Raw genomic sequence first — 20,746 nt, forward strand, 5'->3', positions numbered from 1 at the left:
CAACACTATCCAAACTCCTCTTTTATACTTGCACAACCACAAGTTATCCTATTACGAATAGAATCATGTAGAACCCAAATAAACACAATATACTTTAGTTGGGTTACAACAATCATTAAATGCACATTGAAGAAAGAACCAAGACCCTAAATAGATCCTCACACATCCCATGATTGATCCATGTCAGGATCACACACTATACATATTAAATGCACCAGTCAACTGATCAAATCTTCTAAGAACACCCAATCAGCGAGCCTGCCCATCGAGTGTCGACAATAACCATTGAGCATGCCAAGTATACACTGAGTATGCCAAGTGCACATGTCCATTGAGCTACTTATTCACTGAGTACAAGTTTCACCGAGCATACCATCAATTGAGAACCACAAGCATTACTGAGTTCCTCGGGGGAATACTACAACCAAGAACTACCCTAGTAATGACTAATCATCACCTCATTTCAACCGACTTCATCAAATCCAAGTTTGAAACCACTCCAACATACATGATTGCCAACTACCCCAGGATGCTCTTACATGATGGAGCTTTTCTTACAGAGCAAGGAGAATGCAACAACAATAATATTGCGCCTTCAGACCCATGGCATACTTTCAGAGTATGTTCCTTTTATTAGCATAATGATATGTCTTTAAAACTCTTGACTTATGATTTTTCGATGTGAATTGATGCAACAAGTTTGTATCTATCAGTCTTTACATATTTAGTTAGTATTGATATAGTTTGATGAGTTCTATAGTCTTTTTAGCGAATTAGAAACAAGTTATCAACATTTTGACGTATTGAGCTGAATCAAACTATCTTAACTTATTAAAAACTTTGGAACCATGTAAGAATTTGTATTGAATGCCTTGTACCATGCAAATTTTGGTTATGGAATTAGTTACTCAATATTTAGGAGCTGCAATGAAAGCTTAAGTGATATTCAAAATGAGAATGATTTTAGTTTATCAAAGGATCAATTGCACAATATATATGCATGAACATTATTTGTATCATGGATTGATATACAATGAGAACTCCTTGGTTGGTTATAGAGAAGGTCAAACATAAGATAACACATAATTACAACATATATCTGTAAATCTTGTGACTTGGGACATAAGACAAAACTACCTTAGATAAGATCAAGTGGTCTGATGCAAAATGATTTAAAGAGAAAGTCATAGGTAATATAACTCATTTGAAACAATATGATATAACAAAACTCTTACATTTTTAAGAATGCTTGAATGATCATTTTAAGTTAAAAAAGAAATTATTAAAAATGAAATCTATCTTCAAAATAAATCACAAAAATTACAATATAAAAGATAAAAATGAACCTATTAAATATATTTAACCTTACACATGAAAAATCTTGTAATATAATATATTATAATATCTACTTACAAGCCAACCAACCAACATTGAAACTGATTTAGACCATAATTCTATATGACTATTTATCTACATTTATTATTTAAATTTTAATTTTTTTTATAAAAGTGAGACTCCACCCAAATTTTAAATCAATCATAAATTATGATATAGAATCTTCCTTATAAAACACTTACAATTTACTAATTGAAAACAAGCTCCCTAAATCATGAAAATACATACCACATGACTACATACATTTTCTCCCCTCTTCTTTTTTTAATACAAATAAATATACATACACCATTCATTTAACAATTGTTTAAAATATAAGTTAAATATCATAAAATTGTGAGACATCTAACTCCAAAAAATCCTACAATCTTTTAAAAATGGCTGCTAAGCAAACATCATGGAACCTTCATATGATCTCCTTTTCTATTCAATTCAAGATCAATACCCAGACTGGTTTTGTAAGTTATGATAAATACACGTTTCAGAATCCTGTCTCGTCCTCTATCCTGTCTCGTCCTCCCAAGAGCAGTTCGAATGATAAGATGACGTTGGATGTATAGCTTTTTCAAGACACCAAATTTTGGGGTCCCTCACTTTCTAGAAAATGATGACCACATGAGAAGATTCCCTGGGCCCGAATTATAAAAGCCCGGATTCTCTTTAAGCGGGCTGACTTCGAGACAATTCAGGCGGAAGATGGCCCAGAAATGTGAGGAATTGGTAGGTTATGTCCATTGCTAAATCCGTTACAAGAGTTTAAAGGTGACCCAAAAGGCAATTAAAAGTGTTACAGATTCTATAATTCATGTTTATATGAGATTTAGAAATTTAAGTAGGTTTGACAGTGAAAGAAATTTAATGGTTGAGTTGTTGGAGTCTAATGGTGACGGGTGATATCTCAGTTTTTTTATACTAAATGTAATGAGTGCTAAGAAAATCCAGCTACGCTCTCTAGTCCCTATAAATTATCGGATATACTTCAAAATACACTTAAATCACACTTAACTGAAGTACTTTTTCTTTTAATCTTGAGGTCCAAGCTCCTGTACCTAGTTGCTAAAGCCCCTTTTCGGTTTAGTCTATTAACTACCATTATCTGCATTTCCTCAAATCCATGTGGCAGTTACGTTTATCCATTTCATAAGACCAGAGCAATGGTGATACCGCCATTATCATAGTTGCATTCTGCAATACTGATTAGTTTGACAAATTTGGGGCTACTTGGGACGCCAATGCCGACTTTCTCATTTAATGGGATTTTTCGGTTTCTGTTTAGAAATGTGATGCATTAGTCATGCTCGGGCATTGTTTCAGATTGGGTTTGTGAAATGGGAATGAAGGAAACATGTTACCCTGGCTTTTCTGGGATAGTTATTGAAGCTAATGATTGATTGGAAGAGAAAAGGGAACTTGGTACTTTCTGCATCTTCAGAATGCTCGCTTTACTAGATGTTGTTTGTTAAATCCAATGCCTTTTATCATGTGTATTCCATTAATTCCAGCTATATAAATTGTTGATGCAATCGAAATTTGGCATTTGGTTTATACTCCGGATCTGGTTGCAGATGGCTATGATCAATGTCACCTATTTTAATTAGGGGAGCAAAGGAAATTTGGTATTTACGTTACAGTCTAGCTCAGATTGCAGATGGCTATGAATCATAGAAGGGTGCTCGCTAGATTGCCGCCTTTTTAGCTGGTGACGGCCTTGAACTTTTGAGTTAAGTTTGATCAAACTAATCTCAGGCTTTCTGCTCCATTATGGCCTTATAACAAAGACCGCATAGTAAAATAAATCCAAACAAGAGGGTATGGTTCCACGTCAAGTGCTATGAAACTCGCTCAAGTCTCAGAATGTCTGAAGGACACATTTGGAAGGAAAGGCATGAACAGGCTCTACCATTTTGCATAGACCGTCTGGAGATTTCAATCAAAGCACCCAGCATATGGTTGCCCTTATGTCACCCTGGAATTGGTGAGGTTTTTCGTCTACTAGAACTACAACAGAGATCAGAACTGAGCGGTGGAACAACAAATCTGCCATTGACATTTATTTCTTGTGTAATGGGAGGTAAGGAAACGATTGTAATTCTTGCTGAATGGTTCAGTGAAAATATATTATTGTAGGTACTAGTAGCACCCTGCCTTGATGTAAAACAAAATGCATATATGTTGACTTCTCCCCTTTGGTGTGTCGAGTCATGTTTAGTTTCACGTCTTCTCTTTTTAACCTGGAATGGTTGATGCAAATGTAGTTTTGTACGGTTATCACAATTTGTTTATCTGCCATTGTATATTTTTGCTATGCCATTTCTTTATTTTGTGGTCGAAGCTTGTGATGTTTACTGTGAGAACCTTAAATATAATTTGCCGAGTAAGGATTTACTTTCTCTGACGAATCCTGTGTTGTGTTCTTCACCCTTTGTCCTGGATGGAGTTGGCTCTGCTCCAGCTTATTAGTGTACTATATCAAACTCCAGTGGACAAGACTCTTGTAACATGTTAGATTCAAAGAATGCCATATAATTTTAAATTCTTTATTTTGTCTCTTATATTGTTTCGGTTGTCTATAGAAAATTCCAGAAGCAAATGCTCATGATCAATTACTCTATTAGTATTCTTTTATCTAGAACATAAGCTGGAACGGAGCTGCGCTTCATCCTGCATTAGATTTAACGAACTGTTTTGTTAGTTTTTGTATACTGCTATAAGTTGTAGCCGCTTCCTGTCCATTTGTTAAATTTCATTACATTCCTTTATTTTATTTTTATAATATTATCTCCATGGTTCTTTATTCATAAGTCCTACAAGAATATTCGAGTAATTCTTATCCTAATAAAATAGTCTGAAATTCAGTTGCACCTCTTTTGAAGACTTACCATCCCAGCAAGCAGGCATAAGTAGGTTGTATGGATTTAACAAATGGTGTTTGTGGAACTATTCTTTGTTGTTAAACCATTAATAAGTATTTGCTTCATTTTTTCAGGATTGTCCGTGCCCATGGCCATCTTGCAGCACATCAGAGATGATATTTTTAGCAGTCGTTAACAGTCTGCATTTAGGAGTTTTAGTTCAGGATTGATCTCTCTTGTTTTTTCTTTGGCATTTATGAGTTTGATGTTGGGTAAGCAGTGCAAACATGCAAATGGAGGGGATTTCATTAGAGAAGCTTCGAGTAAGTGTTTCTAGTGCTCTTAGTTCTTCAAGTCAAGGCTCTATACAAGATGATTATGATGATCTCAGGGATGTTTATGTCTGGGGCGAACTCATTGGGGATGGCTTTTCTGAGTCGGGAGCAGTAAAAACAGGAAATGATTCAAGTGTTCGAACATGTTCCCTTAGACCAAAACAATTGGAGTCTGCATTAGTTTTAGATGTGCACAACATTGCTTGTGGTGGAAAGCATGCTGCATTGATTACAAGACAGGGTGAACTTTTTACGTGGGGCCAGGAGTCTGGTGGTCGCCTTGGCTATCCAGCAGGCACTGATGTTTCACAGCCGCAATTGGTTGATACTTTGGCAAACAATACTATTAAGTTTGTTGCATGTGGTGAATACCACACATGTGCGGTTACCAATACAGGTGAGCTGTATACATGGGGTGATGGTATCCACCATATTGGTCTTTTAGGGCATGGTAGCTGTGTTGGTCATTGGATTCCCAGGAAAGTTTCTAGTTGTTTAGACAGAGTGAAAGTTAATTTTATTTCTTGTGGAGCATGGCATGCTGCTTTAATAACAACATGTGGCCAGTTATTTACTTTTGGTGATGGAACATTTGGAGTTCTTGGACATGGAGATTGTAAAAGTGTCATTTACCCTAGAGAAGTTGAGGCTTTGAAGGGTCTACAGACTGTCAATGTGGCTTGTGGTGTATGGCATACAGCTGCAGTGGTGGAGTCTAGGCAGTTGCATTCCAGTCCCGGTAATTGCTTCTGGGGAAGTCTATTTACCTGGGGCAATGGAGACAAAGGCCGCCTTGGCCATGGGGATAAGGAACAGAAGCTTGTTCCTGTTTGTGTGTCAACCCTAAGAGAACATAATATTCAGGAGGTTGCATGTGGACATAGTCTTACAGTTGCACTGGCATCAGGTAAAGTATTCACAATGGGTAGTAAAGCTTTTGGGCAGCTTGGTAATCCCAACTCTAATGGTATGCTGCCTAGCTTGGTAGAAGGAAAGTTGGCAGAGTTAACAGTTGAGGAGGTTGCTTGTGGACAATATCATGTAGCAGTCTTGACATCTAGAAAAGAGGTTTACACTTGGGGAAAGGGAGCAAATGGAAGGCTTGGACATGGCAATGTGGATGATTGCCGAACTCCAACTCTTGTTGAGGATTTGAAGGAAAAGGAAGTGAAAAAAATTGCATGTGGATCCAACTTCACTGCAGCTATTTGCCTTCATAAGCGGGTTTTAGGTGCAGCGTGCTCTGGGTGTAGGCAATCATTTGGTTTCACTAGAAAGCGCCGCAATTGCTATAATTGTGGACAGGTGTACTGCCATTCATGTAGTTCTAAGAAGGCTACCAAAGCTGCTTTGTCTCCATGTACTAATAAGGCATTTCGTGTATGCGATTCTTGTTATTCAAAATTGAAAAAAGCACCAGAAATTGGTATCAACTTGAACAATAACAAAAATGATAAATCTAGCAGACCAGAAATAAAAATTCCAAGGACACCTTGGCGAACTTATCTGGAACAGGTTAAGCAATCTGAAGGAAAGGTCCAAGCTAAGCATGGAATTAAAATTGATCACACACTGTTGAGCAGAGGCACAGAAATATCAACCTTATTACAGTTGAATGACATTGATTTTTTAAGATCTGATCCTTCACACACACTATCAAAAATGCATTATACATCATTCTGTCAGGTGGATAATGGTGTAAGAGCTGTTTCACCATTTTTAAGAAAGACAAATCCACTTCGATCTGCAACACCAACTCCAACGGTGGCGGGCCTCACTACACCCAAATGTGTTATTGATGATCTCAAAAAAGCTAATGAAAATCTGACCCTTGAAATGCAGAAGTTGAGAGGTCAGGTAATTTCATTTTATAAACTGGATATTCAAGATTGTAATTTGTTTTAATTACAATTAGTCTTTAGATAGCGGAGTCCAATTGCTTCGTCTTTTCTTGGTTCCTTTAGAGGGTTTATTGTGTTCTGTAGGTCGAAAAACTAACAAAGCAGTGCCAGTGTCAAGAAGATGAATTACAGCGGACTGCTGACCTAACAAAAGAAACTGTCACTTTGGCAGTGGAAGAATCAGTCAAGTGCAAAGCTGCAAAGGAGGTTATCAGGTCCTTGACCACACAGGTAATTCTTGTTATCCTTAATTTGGAGAAAAATTAATCGGGCTAGAAAGTGTTTATATTATTTATTATTTTATATCTCTGTATTATTCCATTTAATATGCATTTCATTAATTTATATTCTGTAGTGCATTTTTCCTTGTCTCTTCCTTGGTTGGTAAACTGTTGGAGAATTATCTCAACAGATGACAGAAGCCTAAAGTTTTGTGTGCATGTGTGCATTTGCGTGTATTAGTTATATGTGTGTATGTGTCCACACAGAGACGTGGGTGTGTGTTTGTGTATGTACAGACACTCATATAAGCTATGTAATAAATCTGCAATCTTTCCTGACTGAACTGGTCATATTCCTTTAGAACATAAATATGCAGATTATTTGCTAATGAGGTGCATCTTAAAATGCATTAATCTAATGCTATTTTTAGGGATTAAAAGGCAGACTGTATGTAACTTCTATCCTTTAAATATTTTGGAGACACTGAAAAACATCATAGTTGTCAAAGAAGGCAGATTGGAAACACAGAAAAAAAATCTTTCCGCTTGATCTCTCCCACCTCTTTATCAGAGGGAATGAAGATGTAACTTCTTCAGATTTTTTGATTTTTGTCAAATACTTTACAGGGCTTTGATTCAGGAGGAGAAAGTTGTATGACATCATCCTCAGATCCAGGTGAAACTTTCTTCAAAAGTGTTGCATGTAGTTTGCAGAGACTGTGACATTCATCCATGCACCATTGCATTTTTGTTTTCAGGAATTCTTATTAATGGTTGTTTATTCAAAGAAGACATTATTTTCCATTTCATCATCACATGGGTTGAAGGATTTGTGTGTTAACCTGAGGCCTTGAATGCTGTGTGCATTTTCTGGTCACTAAGTGCTTGTAAGAACTATATCATTAATCGGATATCATTTGTCAGAGTTCTTGATTCTATATCAGTTGTTCAAGTTTCGTATAACATGACCGGAGGCTTGGGTAGTCAAACCTCAGCCATTGAGCACTGATTACAGTCACCGAAGGCTCTTGGTCGGTGATCTCTCAGCCATTGAATAATGACAGAAGGGACTAAAGGCTTAGGTCAAGGTTAATAGGACACTGAATGACAACCAAATGAATTCATAAACAGGAGCCTATGATAGTTTGAAGACATCTTTGATCATGAATTCAATAGACATTTACTGATTGCTTTTTCATTAATGCCATGTAGTATTGTAATCCCATTTTCTACAGACTCTTCTGCTACTGCTTGTTCATTTCATTTTTCCAACCATTGTTCTTCCTTTGGTTCTCCTTTATAGTATCTTTGACTACTCCGACTCATCATTTTCCAAAAGAAACTCTTTTCCATTTGAAGTAAAGAAAGAAGACCTTAAGAATGCCATCAAAAGAGGAACTAAATGAAAGAGGGTATGATTTGAATTAAGCTGGTAATTCAGGGACAATATCCAGTTGGAGAACTTGATGCATCATAAAAATCAGTAGAACAAAATACGACTGACAATTTTTGAACAGCTTGAGCAAAGTAGATTATTGTTTGAATTGGGAGTGCACACAAAATGTGCAAAATGTAGAGGAGAGGTGTATGCATTCTACTTTAATAACATTTTTTGAATCTTACTCTTATGGAGCTTAACAATACAGGAAATGGAATACTTGCCACAAATAGTAAATTTAGGTTTTTGGTGAGAACCTAAGAATCACTACACTTGATAGTGACCTATTTACTCTTGGAAGTTGAAATTGAAAGTCAAAGGATACAATTAATATAAATCTGAAAAAGCTTGCTGCAGTTATTTTAACTTTGGTATGCCTACTTGTTGGGGTCATAACTATAGTGAATCACTCGAAATTCAGAGAGCACATATCTAATCGAAAGTTTTAAGTCACAAATTCTTCAGTCTATGTTGAACAATAGTGCAAGCAATGTCCAATTGTTGCATCACCGAGTTCAATTCTGAATGCTCTCAAAAATGCAAAATGTAATTTTTTTTTGAAAAAATACATTTTTAGAATTTTATCCACATTTTCACTTGGTTGACTTAATATTCTCTCTAGATCATTAATCCATTCTTAAGAGTCAATGGGCCTCATTGCTCCTAGCTTTTGCATTAGTTGAGAGAATCTTTGGTAAATCTGGTCTTTGGTGAACCACTATTGGTCATGTTATTATTCTAGAATTAAAATTTAATAAAATATTTGTATTCAGACAAAAATAAGCGACCCCTTGGAAAGGGACATTGCATATGTATAGGCCTGGTTTTTATCAGTTTGCTTCTCAACAACACAAGTATGCAAGATTTGTTATATGGAGCAACACCATGATATAATTTTGGCAAGTACAAGTACTACAAAGTTACAATTGTTTTCTACTCCAAAATGACATGCCACTTGACTGGAGTGAGCTTCCTAAATCAACTCGCGATTCTCCTCAACAGGATAGAATTGTGTCCCATGTTGTAGAGGTGTCCATTGTTGAACAAAGGTTTTAGTCAAAGGAGTTTGTTGTCAGTAAGAATTAAATGCAATTGTATGTAATAACAAGGAGCTCATTGTGAGGTTGAATCTCCTGTAGTGTCTTTTTGAGCATTTCAGTTCCAGAAGCACAGTGGCTAGCTGTACTGGTGAGTTCTGTCCAAGTATGTCTGTAGTGTTATCTTGCATCTATTCTTGTCGGTGGAGGTGATGCGAAAGTGTGTTCCAGAAGTGCCTAAGGTAAGTTACTTAGATTGTGAGCTTGATTTGGCAACTTGTTTTGTTTCGCATTCCACCATAGATGAGAATTATGATCTGTGGTTTGGACGATGAGTATATCTACGCATGTTATGTCAGATTCCAAAGTTTTCGGAGTTGATCATTATTAGACAAAAGGTCAGAAGTGACAGAATGTTCATTGTGCAACTTGGTTGACTAGGTTATTATTCTAGATTGGTGCAAGGGAGGATTGTAATGTGTGCTCACTGGAGATAGTGCCCGGATGATTGACGTGACCAAATTTGTGTACATTGAGAAACTCGTAGTGTGCTTTTCCTTTGGAGCAACATGTTAGCTATTGGACTTGGCCTATTACACATTTGGTTAAGGTCTATGTTCGTGGCTGACTCACAGATGCAGCTATCATTATTTTAGGTCAACATGTGAATGTAGTAATTTATGTGATACATATATTATTGATCTAGGATCTGTCCCATGATGGAGAATAGAAACATCCTAGAGTATGTGTTATAATTCAATAATTTATGTGTATTTAGACGTGAGGCAATGTGAGTTGCATCTGAATCATTGTGTGGTTTTATCAGAAGACCATTTGTACTTTGTGAGGAAGTACTGAAGATTATACAGATCAAAACCAAGTTGTAAATTCAGATTAAAGGTCCACAATCCATCTTTGTTTAGTATGTTATGTAGTGAGTTGGTGCTCAGATATTACTGCAAGGGATTGATGTCTCTTGCAAGTTGGTGGATGCAGATGTAATTAAGGATTGGTCTCTTTGGTAGGTTGGTGCCTACTTCATATTGTAAGTAATCTATTTTTGTGAGGCTAGATTTGAGTGGTAGATCCAAGCAACTATTCTTATTGTAGTTATTCCCTTCTAGGGTTCAACGTAAATCTAGTGTTCATATGTGTTTATATTCTGTATTTGATAAGTTGTACATAGATGATTTTGATGATGAATCGGGATGTGGTGATTGGAGAAGTTATTCATGGTAATTAATATTTTTTTTTATTGTCAATAAAGATTTTTATTAGAGAACAAGTTTTGTCTTGGCCCAAACCAAGGGCGGATATAAGCAGGGATCCACCTCCCCAATAGACCCTTCACAATATTAGGCCCCTTAACAGGCCATCCAGTCAAGCATTATAAGTAGGTCCACTTTTCGAATGAGAGTGAAGAATCATTTCAAACTGTCCTACCTTCCTAGATTTCTTTTCCCTCTTCCCTTTGACTTCTTGCCAACTATCTTTTAATTTTGCAGCCTCCTTAATCCACTTTGGTGAAGTATCAGAAAAGGCCTCACCCTCTTTATTGCCCTAGCATCCTCGCAAATTTGTGATGGTGCTAACAAGTCCTTGGTCGTCCATGGCATTGTACCTCAAGCTCGTTTATTGTTCTAAAGGCTTAATAACAGAGTTTCTTCTCTCCTCAAAACTCGATGCTTGGTTCCCACTCTTGTTAGGGACCATCTTATGTTGTGTGCCCGCTATCATGTGTAACATGCTAAAATTCCAATCTTATTTTAATTGAATTAAATACCAAAATAATAATTCCTTTCAGATTCATAAGAAGGATAGCTATAACAACCATCGTATCATTTACACATAAAATACAGTTTCATTTCAATCTTACGTTCAAGTGGAAGGAATAACAGATTTAACTGTTTCTTAATCTAATGAAAAAGGAAACTAACTTAACTGTATTAACCATCTAACAATACATAAATTAGAATGCTGAAATATAAAGGTAAAATACCCGAAATGTAGTTATCTTGCATGCAGATCCAATCCTTGAGTTGTGCAAGCCTTGGCATTCGGAAGAGAGGAGAAGCATTGCTAAGGGCTTAACCTCCCAATTGCAAACCCTTAAGTATCCCCACTCAATCTCGACCAAGTATTCCCCTACCTACCTTGGGATTAGGCTTGGGACACCACTGTCCAACCACTGAGCATCCTAGTGTTAAAGTTTCGGCTAGACAACTAGCTAGGGTTAGGATATCTTCCATAAACCTATCTACCAACTACTAGCACCTTGACTGCTAGTGATTGCAGTAGCAGGCATGCTACTAACCTACCTTAGACAAGGATTTGTGTGGGCATTGTGTACCCGATCACCCAATGCTCGACTTGACAACAAGACCTATACCATGGACTATCATGAGCTGACACATATTTCAACATCTTTTATTGCTTTCTTATTGTTGCCGATTGTTCTTTCTTTTCTCATGTAGGAATAATCATAATTCAATGGTTATCAGTTCACACTCTGCATCTCAACCATGTTGGTCTTCCTTGATGAATCACAGCATTTTATAATCACAGCCGTTGCATTCTGCCCAACTTTGGCCCATGACATTACAAAAGATTAATAATTCTTGCAATATATTCTTGACTTCATGATGGTGTTGTCTCTTATCTTAGAGAGTATATAGCAAATACCTTTGTATAAGCTTGCACCTTCGGATATTACTTCAGTTAATTATAATTTTGAAAAGCAATTGTTTGTATGTAAAGCACCACAATTTTGCTCGATCTGGAGCATATTTACTATTCTTATATAATGAAGGAAATATCTGAGTTGCCTTCTAATTCTAGGCTACAACTACGAGCCTCATTATATCAAATTGAAAGGACATAAATTAGCAGAGATATTTTCATGACCTGACTGTAAAATCGCCTCTTGAAGTGCTCGGTTGGTCCTTGAGAAATGCTGGTCACAAGTCTAAGGTTGCTATTCGTGGTGCAAAAAGTATTGCAATTGATTATTAATGCCTAGTGCAGAAAGTCTGACACCATATAGCAAATATGAATAAATGATGCCTGATTAAGGCGAAAGAACTATCCACGACAATATGGTAAATAGAATCTAGTTTGTGACTGCAGAAAATGTGTAGCATTTGTAGAGAATATGTAAAGCAATGAGAAAAAGAAATAATGCAGGCCGTATGAGATGGTAATTACTCAACCAATGATATGAATGTTGCTCAATATCAACCATTGCACAATAGATCTTTGCTTGCTCGACTACATGCTTGGTTACGAGCAAGAAGTGTAAAGGTGGCAAGGAGCTACAATACAAAGGCCATTAGCACAAATGTGGAAATAATATTAAAATGACCACCAAACATTATGAGGCCTGATGAAAATATAACTGCTCCAGATAAATAAATAAACTAATAATAAATTATATTAATATCTTAATATAAAAATATCACACCTTAGCTACGTATACTTGTGTATGTATGTACACACACATATATATATTTTATGTGTGATATTCCAACAACGTATTAAATATATACGTCATATATTAAGTGGGTGTATACGTACGTCTCATTCAAATTTAGGCATACATACACATATGTGCATATACATACGCAAGAAAATGTAGATACTATGGTATTGTTATATTAAGATATGACAAATATCACAGGAAGCTCTGAGACCATTCAATTTATAAGATAATAAATTTGTTCTTAGTTCTTAATTAAATGCCTAATGATCTTTTCTTTAACAATACATATTTGTTGACCACTTAGCTCATGGTAGTGCATAGTATACTCTTGCTTCCTTAGCTGTTTACACCTTAGCCTTGGTGGTTAGAATTAATACCCATCGACACATAGGTTGGTGTCCCTTACCCAATTCCTTTTCTGGCAATGCTTGCCCCCTTTGACGTGCTCCTTCAAAAGAGAATTTTCCATGATAATAATGTATTCCTCAATATAATTCAAAGTTACTATAGCAAGTTATCATTTTATAAAACATCATAGCGGCTAACTACCATTTCACTTTCCATGAATTTTCAACGAGTAACCAACTTTTCCATAATTTTCAAAATAACAAATAATCATATTAATATAATAACGATTAACTAACATGTCATCTTCACATGAAATTATAACGAATAACCATATTCCCATTTCACAGGATCATATTGTTTAACTAATTTTACCAGTCAATTGACTTCACATGAAATCTCAACAGCTATAAGAACATTTTTAAATTAGGCAAAATTTGGGATGTAACATACCCTCCCCCTTGTGTTTCATTGTCCTTGATGAACTTTTCAACATAAAAAGAAGAAATAATACTCCAATTACAACATATTTATCATTGTATCAGTTTTGAATCAAAACTTGTTCATAGTTCAAGTTTTTGGAAAAAGATGTGTACTTTTCTGAAAGATTTCATAATAATCTTCCCATGTAGCATTTTCTTCAGTATACTAGTCCCACTAGAGCTTGTACTGAGTGATATATCGATTCTGCAAGCGAAGCTTACACACCTCGAGTTTTATGAGTGGCTCTATTTGCACCACCCCTAAATCTCGCACCTGCAAGAGATTCCAGTCAATAACATGTTCATGGTTGGTTATATATTTTTTAAGATAAGAAATATGAAATACATTATGCAATTTTGGGAAAGGTTGGAGAGGTAGGGCAATTCTGTAGGCTACAGAGCTCATGACTTCCAACACATTGAAGGGTCCCACATATCTTGGGGCTAATTTGGCATTCCTTCCAAACTTGATACTACTTTTCTGTGGTTTAACTTTCAGGAGAACCTTTTCTCCTACTGAGAATTCCCTAGGAATCCTCTTTGCATCTGCATTACTTTTGTGTCGGTCATTTGCCTTCTTTAGCCTTTGACGGATTTGGACTACCCATTCCTCCATCTCTAGAAGCATTTTGGGCCTGACAATGATTTTGCCCCCAATCCTATTCTAGCTTATAGGGGTTTTGCATTTATGCCTGTATAGGGCCTCAAAAGGTGCCATCTTAATGGCAAACTGATATGAGTTGTTATAGGAAAATTCAACTAGGGGAAGATACATCTCCCATTGATACTGTCGATCCATGCAATACACTCTTAAGAGGTCTTCTAGCACTTGGTTTACCCTTTATTTGACCATCAATTTCTGGATAGGAAGCTGAACTAATGTTGAGTTTTGTTCCTAAGGCTGATAATAAAGTTGCTAAAATCTGGATGTTATCCTAGCATCTTTGTCAGCTATGATATTTTTTGGGACTCCATGAAGTCGGAAAATCTTATTCACAAACTTGTGAGCTATTTCTGGTGCTCTATCTATTAAATTTCTAGGGATGAAATGTGCTATCTTAGTTAATCAATCCACAACTACCAGCATGGTGTTATGCTTGTTTCGTGTCATGGGTAACCCTTGGATAAAATCCATAATGATTATTTTCCATTTCAACTGCTTCCTTTTTCACGCCTTTCCAAAAGTACAAAGGCTTTATGTCATCCAACATCTTGGCTACCCCAGTGTGCCCTGAGTAAGGGGCGACATGAGTCTCCCCCTAAAATCATCTTCCAAATCTCTGCATCCTACCTTAATATCTTAAGAGTCCATCTCTTTCCAATTGGTATCCTTCATACCTGGGATCTTGAGGTTCCTTATGGAGTACTTGTCGAACCTCATTGTAAAAGTCATCTCTTGGCAAACATTGCAGTATTGTTCCCTGAGCCCAATATTTATTGCTATGATAGCCAAAATATGTCTTCGTTGACTTAAGGCATCGACTACTTTATTCTCTTTACCCTTGATATAACTAATCTCAAAATCATAATCTGCTAAGAATTCTACCCACCTTTGGCGAGCATAAAGGCTAGGTTGGGTGAATAGGTACTTCAATCCATGATGGTCTGATATGAGTTCAAATGGTTTCCCAATTAGATATTGTCTCCACATTTGTAGAGCACGAACAATGGCTGCTAGCTCCAAGTCACTTGGTGTATAATTTTGTTCATTGTTTTTCAACTACCTAGATTCATAAGCAATGGCCCGATCATCTTGCACCAGGACATGCCCTAGTCCTTCTCCCAATGCATCTGTTATAACCGCAACATGACTCTCAAGGTCTGGTGATGGGATATGCTATCCTAGAGAATTATCTAACAAATTTCCTATAAAAACCTGCCAAAGCCATGAAGCTTCTGACTTCTGACATGTTCTTGGGCACTGACCGTTCTTTGATCTTGTTCTTGAACTTGGACCGACAACTTAGAGCATTTTTAGCAATTTTTGATAAAAATTTGAGTTTGTGTTTTTCAAATTTTTGCTAAAAAATTTCAGTCTTAGTTGTTTCTTCATTTTTATTTTATTTTGGATAATAGGAGGGATGACTTCATTACCCAATATCATGTTGGAAGGCAATCAAAAGTTTAATAGAAAAACAAACAACATCGGGAAAGAGTAGATGCTTACAATCTTTGAATAAATGTGATTAAATTGTAGTTGGTAGATTCTTGTCCTACAATTGTGTATAAAGGCTAGGACAATTGATGATATTGCTATCATGATTTAACTATATAGTTTTTGAGTCAAACTCGTTGACTCATGTTTCATGAGTAGTGATTCACACATGAATCCATCTCCCATGATAACAAATGGAACACTTAGCACTCATTGGATCTAGGTGATGCTCATAGAGGTGAAGCATTGTGATTTCCTGGGAGGTCACCCATCCCAGTACTACTCTAGCTTAAGCACGCTTGACTACGGAGTTTTCTCCATGGTTAAACCCACTCTACTTGCAATCCCATCTAACTTGCGCATAACAAGTTAGATGAGTGTAATTGTAGAGTAGTTATCCTACTCAAGTTGTCTATCACCAATGAGATACTTCTAAAAGTTTCATCTCACAAGACATTTGCCCAAATTTGGACTCACTTGAAGAATTTGCACAACTCAATATATATAGGTAGAACTTTCTTATTTTAAAAAATGTTGTTCTTGATTATGATGGATGATATGATGCCTTTGTAGGATCATTTAATGAAGATGAAAGAATAGGATAAGGTGGTTATCATGTGAAAAATCTTACCACGATCCTATTAGCACTCTAGTAAAATTCCCGACATCATCTCTACTAATGCTAATCCAAAGTTTTATGATCTGTGCAACAAGCTCTTACAACAAGACAAGTGGAAGTTGTTTGGTAGCAGTAGCTACACAGTCAATGTGGAACAAGATTTTACTGCTAAGGACAAAGGAAAAGGCAAGTCCACTTAGGAGAAATGACAAGGCACAACTGATCATTTTTCAACAAATGGGAAATCTATCACATGTTATTATTGTGTTAAACTTGGTCATATGAAGAAATTCTAGAGGATGATGAAAAATCCAAATAAGGGGGTCTTAATAGGAGACTCATATTGTAGAGCATTCACATGATCCAACCTTCTATGCATTCATGGCCAAACAACTAGTAGATTATGTCACATTTTGTATGATATATTGATTCTAGTATAAATTGTCATTTTACAAACATGAGGGATTGGTTCATGGAGTATAAGACTTTCTAAGATTCAATAATCTTCCGTAGTGATGAAGAGTAAACAATTGTCAACAATGACATTATTCATATTACTTATGGTTAGAGAAATCCCATTTTGCTCAATGTATGCTATGGTCTAGGCATGGAGCTCAATTTTCTCCCGATAACTCAAATTAGGCACCAATGTCCCAAGTTGGGAATATTCTTTGGTGCACATGAGAGTCTAAGAAATCCATTGTAGTTGGTGTCAAAGATCACAGGTTGTATTGTTCGGTTGGGATTGGAGAGGTTCAAGAACATGCATTGGCTACAAAGTATTCACCTTTTATTAGTACTCTTTGGAGGAAAGGTCTCTTGCAATTAAGAATTTAGACAAAACCCTAATAAATTGCATAAGGAAAAATACACCACATGAACACTATTAAAATAATATAGTTACATTTAGTACAATGGTCAATTATGTCTATAAGTGTTTAGGAACATTGTAGAAGAGCATAGGTTGAATGAAGGCTTTTTTTGTGCTATTTTGCTCTGCAAATCACAGCTTGAAAACCCTTTATGACACTGTTTTAGGCCTATGTGGAGGTTTTTCTTTGTGCCATTCCTACCATGTTAAGGGGCTCGACCTTGGTTTTTGAACTTTCCAACTCATTGTTCTGTTTTTGCTGCATCAAGGGTTTTTTCTCACATAAAAAGTCTTTTTTTTGTATTATGAGTGTTGCAGCATTGCGACCTTTTTTGGCCATGATGTCTCTGATTTTGGTTTCCCTTGCCACATGCTAAGGATTATTTTTCTTTTTGCCTGCGTCAATCAGTTGTTTCTTCTTACATTTGAATGGCTTCTTTCTCAGATTCTGACCACATGAAAATTGTGGTGGTTTTTGTTTATGGTTTAACAAATTTTCTAGAAAATTGTGGTGTTATTTTGCAACAAGTTTTTAAATTTGAGTTACTAGGTTCGCACCTTGAACCCTCGAACCAGGTTTAGGTTTGTGAAGTGCTTCGTGTTGGGTCCAGGTAGAGCTTATGCCAGCCTAGTGGGCCCTCACAAGTTCATAGGCCCATGAATATATGAGGACCCATAGGGCTTGGCACGAACCCTGCTTGAACCCATCTTAAACCCAGGCTGACCGAGCAGCGACTCGTGAGCACCCACGATGTCCAGCTCAAAAAGTTGTTCCAAAAACATGAAAAAGACATATTTATTATTATTATTTTTTGTTATAACCCGAAACAGCCTAATATGACTCCAAAAACATTTTTTTTTCACATTTTCTCTTTCCATCTTGCCAATTTGAAGTTAGGTGATTGTATTCGATTGTAAAGTGCCAAATTCCTTCAATAAAGCAGATTTGACATTCAAGTATTTAATGTTTATCTTTGACATTTGGCATTGATCAATGATCAAGTATCATAGATTCATACTACGAGATGATTTAGTTTTACAATTATGTATATTTCTCTTTTTTCTTTTGTATATATAATGCATATATATGTACACACACAAACCCATACGAACCATATTGAAAATAATTCTCAAATCTATGTACCAAGTTCTCGTATCCAAACCCATTCTTGAACCTGGACTGATAACTTAAAGCATTTTTAGCAATTTTTGATAAAAATCTGGGTTTGGGATTTTCAAATTTTTGCTAAAAAATTTCAGTCTTAGTTGTTTCTTCATTTTTATTTTGTTTTGGATAGCAGGAGGGATGACTTCATTACCCAACATCATGTTGGAAGGCAATCACAAGTTCAATAGAAAAACTTATAACGTCGGGAAAGAGCAGATGCTCATAATCATGTTGGAAGGCAATCATTTTTTTTCACATTTGCTCTCTCCAACTTGCCAATTTGAAGTTAGGTGATTGTATTCGATTGTGGAGTGCCAAATACCTTCCACAAAGCAGATTTGACATTTCAAGCATACATGTTTTTATTGTTTATCTTTGACATTTGGCATTGATCAATGATCAAGTATCATAGATTCATACTATTGGATGATTTAGTTTTACAATTATGCATATTTCTCTCTTTTTTTGTATATATAATGCATATACATGTACACACACAAAAACCCATACAAACCATAATGAAAAAAATTCTTGAACCCACGTATTAGGTTCTCATATCCAAACCCGTTTGTGAACCCGTGCCAACAACTTAGAGCACTTTTAGCAATTTTTGATAAAATTATGGGTTTGGGTTTTTCAAATTTTTGCTATAAAATTTCAGTCTTAGTTGTTTCTTCATTTTTATTTTATTTTGGATGGTAGGAGGGATGGCTTCATTACCCAACATCATGTTGGAAGGCAATCAAAAGTCTAATAGAAAAACTTACAACGTCGAGAAAGAGAAGATGCTCATAATCTTTGAATAAATGTGATTAAATTGTAGATGCTAAATTTTCTTGTCCCACAATTGTGTATAAAGACTAGGACAATTAATGATATTGCTATCAAGATTTAACTGTGTAGTTTTTGAGTCAGACTTGTTGACTCATTTTTCATGAGTAGTGATTCAGACATGAATCCATCTCTCGTGATAATAAATGGAACACTTAGCACTCATTGAATCTAGGTGATGCTCACAGAGGTGAAGCATGGGGACTTCTTGGGAGGCACCCATCCTAGTACTACTCCATCTTAAGCGTGCTTGACTATGGAGTTTTCTCCATGGTTAAACCCACTCTACTTGCAACCCTATCTAACTTGCGCATAACAAGTTAGATGAGTGTAATAATAGTGCAGTTATCCTACTCAAGTTATCTATCACCAAAGAGATGCTTCCAAAAGTTTCATTTGGCAAGACATTTGCATAAATTTGAACTCACTTGAAGAATAAGCACAACTCGTCATATATAGGTACAGCTTTCTTATCTTAAAAAATGTCGTTCTTGATTATGATGGATGACAAGATGCCTTTATAGGATCATTTAATGAAGATGAAAGACATTCACAATCGATTGGAGACCATTGTTTGCAAGATGAAAGAGTAGGATATGGTGGTTATCACGCGAAAAATCTTACCACGATCCTATGAGCAGTTCAGTGATATTCCCAACATCATCTTGATTCTCTACTAATGCTAATCTAAAGTTTAATGATCTGTGCAACAAGCTCTTACAACAAGACAAGTGGAAGTTGTTTGGTAGCAGTAGCAGTACGGTCAATGTGGAATAAGATTTTACTGCTAAGGACAAAGGAAAAGGCAAGTCCACTTAGGAGAAATGACAAAGCAAACCTGATCATTTTTCAACAAATGGGAAATCTATCACATGTTACTATTGTGTTAAACTTGGTCATATGAAGATTTGAGTCTAGACAAATTTCTAAAATTTTAGGACAAACTTGCTGTGTTTAGTAGATTGATCATTAAGGGAGGGCATTAAAATAATATTGTTATATTTAGTATAATGATCAATTATGTCAGTAAGTTGGTACTTTCTTTGTTTCTTTCAATTCAGTTTTCTTTTTGAGATGTCAATTATTTATGTTATGGAAAGACCTCGTTAATCTATTATTTAAGGAGTTTTTTGCTTCTTTATTGAATATTGATTATTTCATTTATTCTAAAAACTTATGAATCATGGTTGTGATGATTGATGCTTACTCCCCTCATATATATATATATATATATATATATATATATTACTACAACTCAATACTAATGTGTTGTCTCTATCCTGATGCAAAGGCCTCTTCTTGGTGACTTTGTTGTACCAGTTAGGATTTAAAACACAAGGGATGCAATAAGGAGGCATGCCAAGTTTGTTCCATCTTCCATGTATTTTTTCTTTATCAAACAATGTAGATATCAATCCATAATGTCAATTATTTTTCTAATTCTTTCAGAAACTAGAACAGTTTCATCTTAAATTTCTCCCAAACATGGCTCGTAAATTTGCAAGTTTGATTACCTCAAAAAAAGGTTGGATAGAGTTAATTAAAAATATAATATCAGGTCACAAACATTCATTATGAGCCACCATTCTCAGTTGTCTACCTTCACTAACAAGTGTCA

At 35.9% G+C, this 20,746-nt stretch overlaps 1 protein-coding gene across 3 annotated transcripts in view; it reads left to right on the forward strand.

The window, feature by feature from the left end:
• Positions 1 to 2,067: 2,067 nt before the first annotated feature.
• Positions 2,068 to 20,746, forward strand: part of LOC149539917 (PH, RCC1 and FYVE domains-containing protein 1-like) — a 45,035-nt gene continuing 26,356 nt past the window's right edge. Inside the window, exons 1-4 of one of the 3 annotated variants that reach the window (XM_089801133.1) lie at positions 2,073 to 2,115; positions 2,961 to 3,466; positions 4,382 to 6,439; positions 6,568 to 6,714. In XM_089801133.1, coding sequence (XP_089657259.1) covers positions 4,535 to 6,439; positions 6,568 to 6,714 — 2,052 coding nt within the window. In that variant the 5' untranslated portion in view covers positions 2,073 to 2,115; positions 2,961 to 3,466; positions 4,382 to 4,534. Of the gene's footprint in view, positions 3,467 to 4,381; positions 6,440 to 6,567; positions 6,715 to 20,746 lie in introns of all 3 variants that reach the window. The other 2 variants (XM_089801131.1, XM_089801132.1) reach the window with 2 other exon arrangements.

The sequence above is a fragment of the Cupressus sempervirens genome, chromosome 9 (genome assembly GCF_028749045.1).
Source record: "Cupressus sempervirens isolate cs-2001-9-10 chromosome 9, ASM2874904v1, whole genome shotgun sequence".
Taxonomy (NCBI): Eukaryota; Viridiplantae; Streptophyta; class Pinopsida; order Cupressales; family Cupressaceae; genus Cupressus; species Cupressus sempervirens.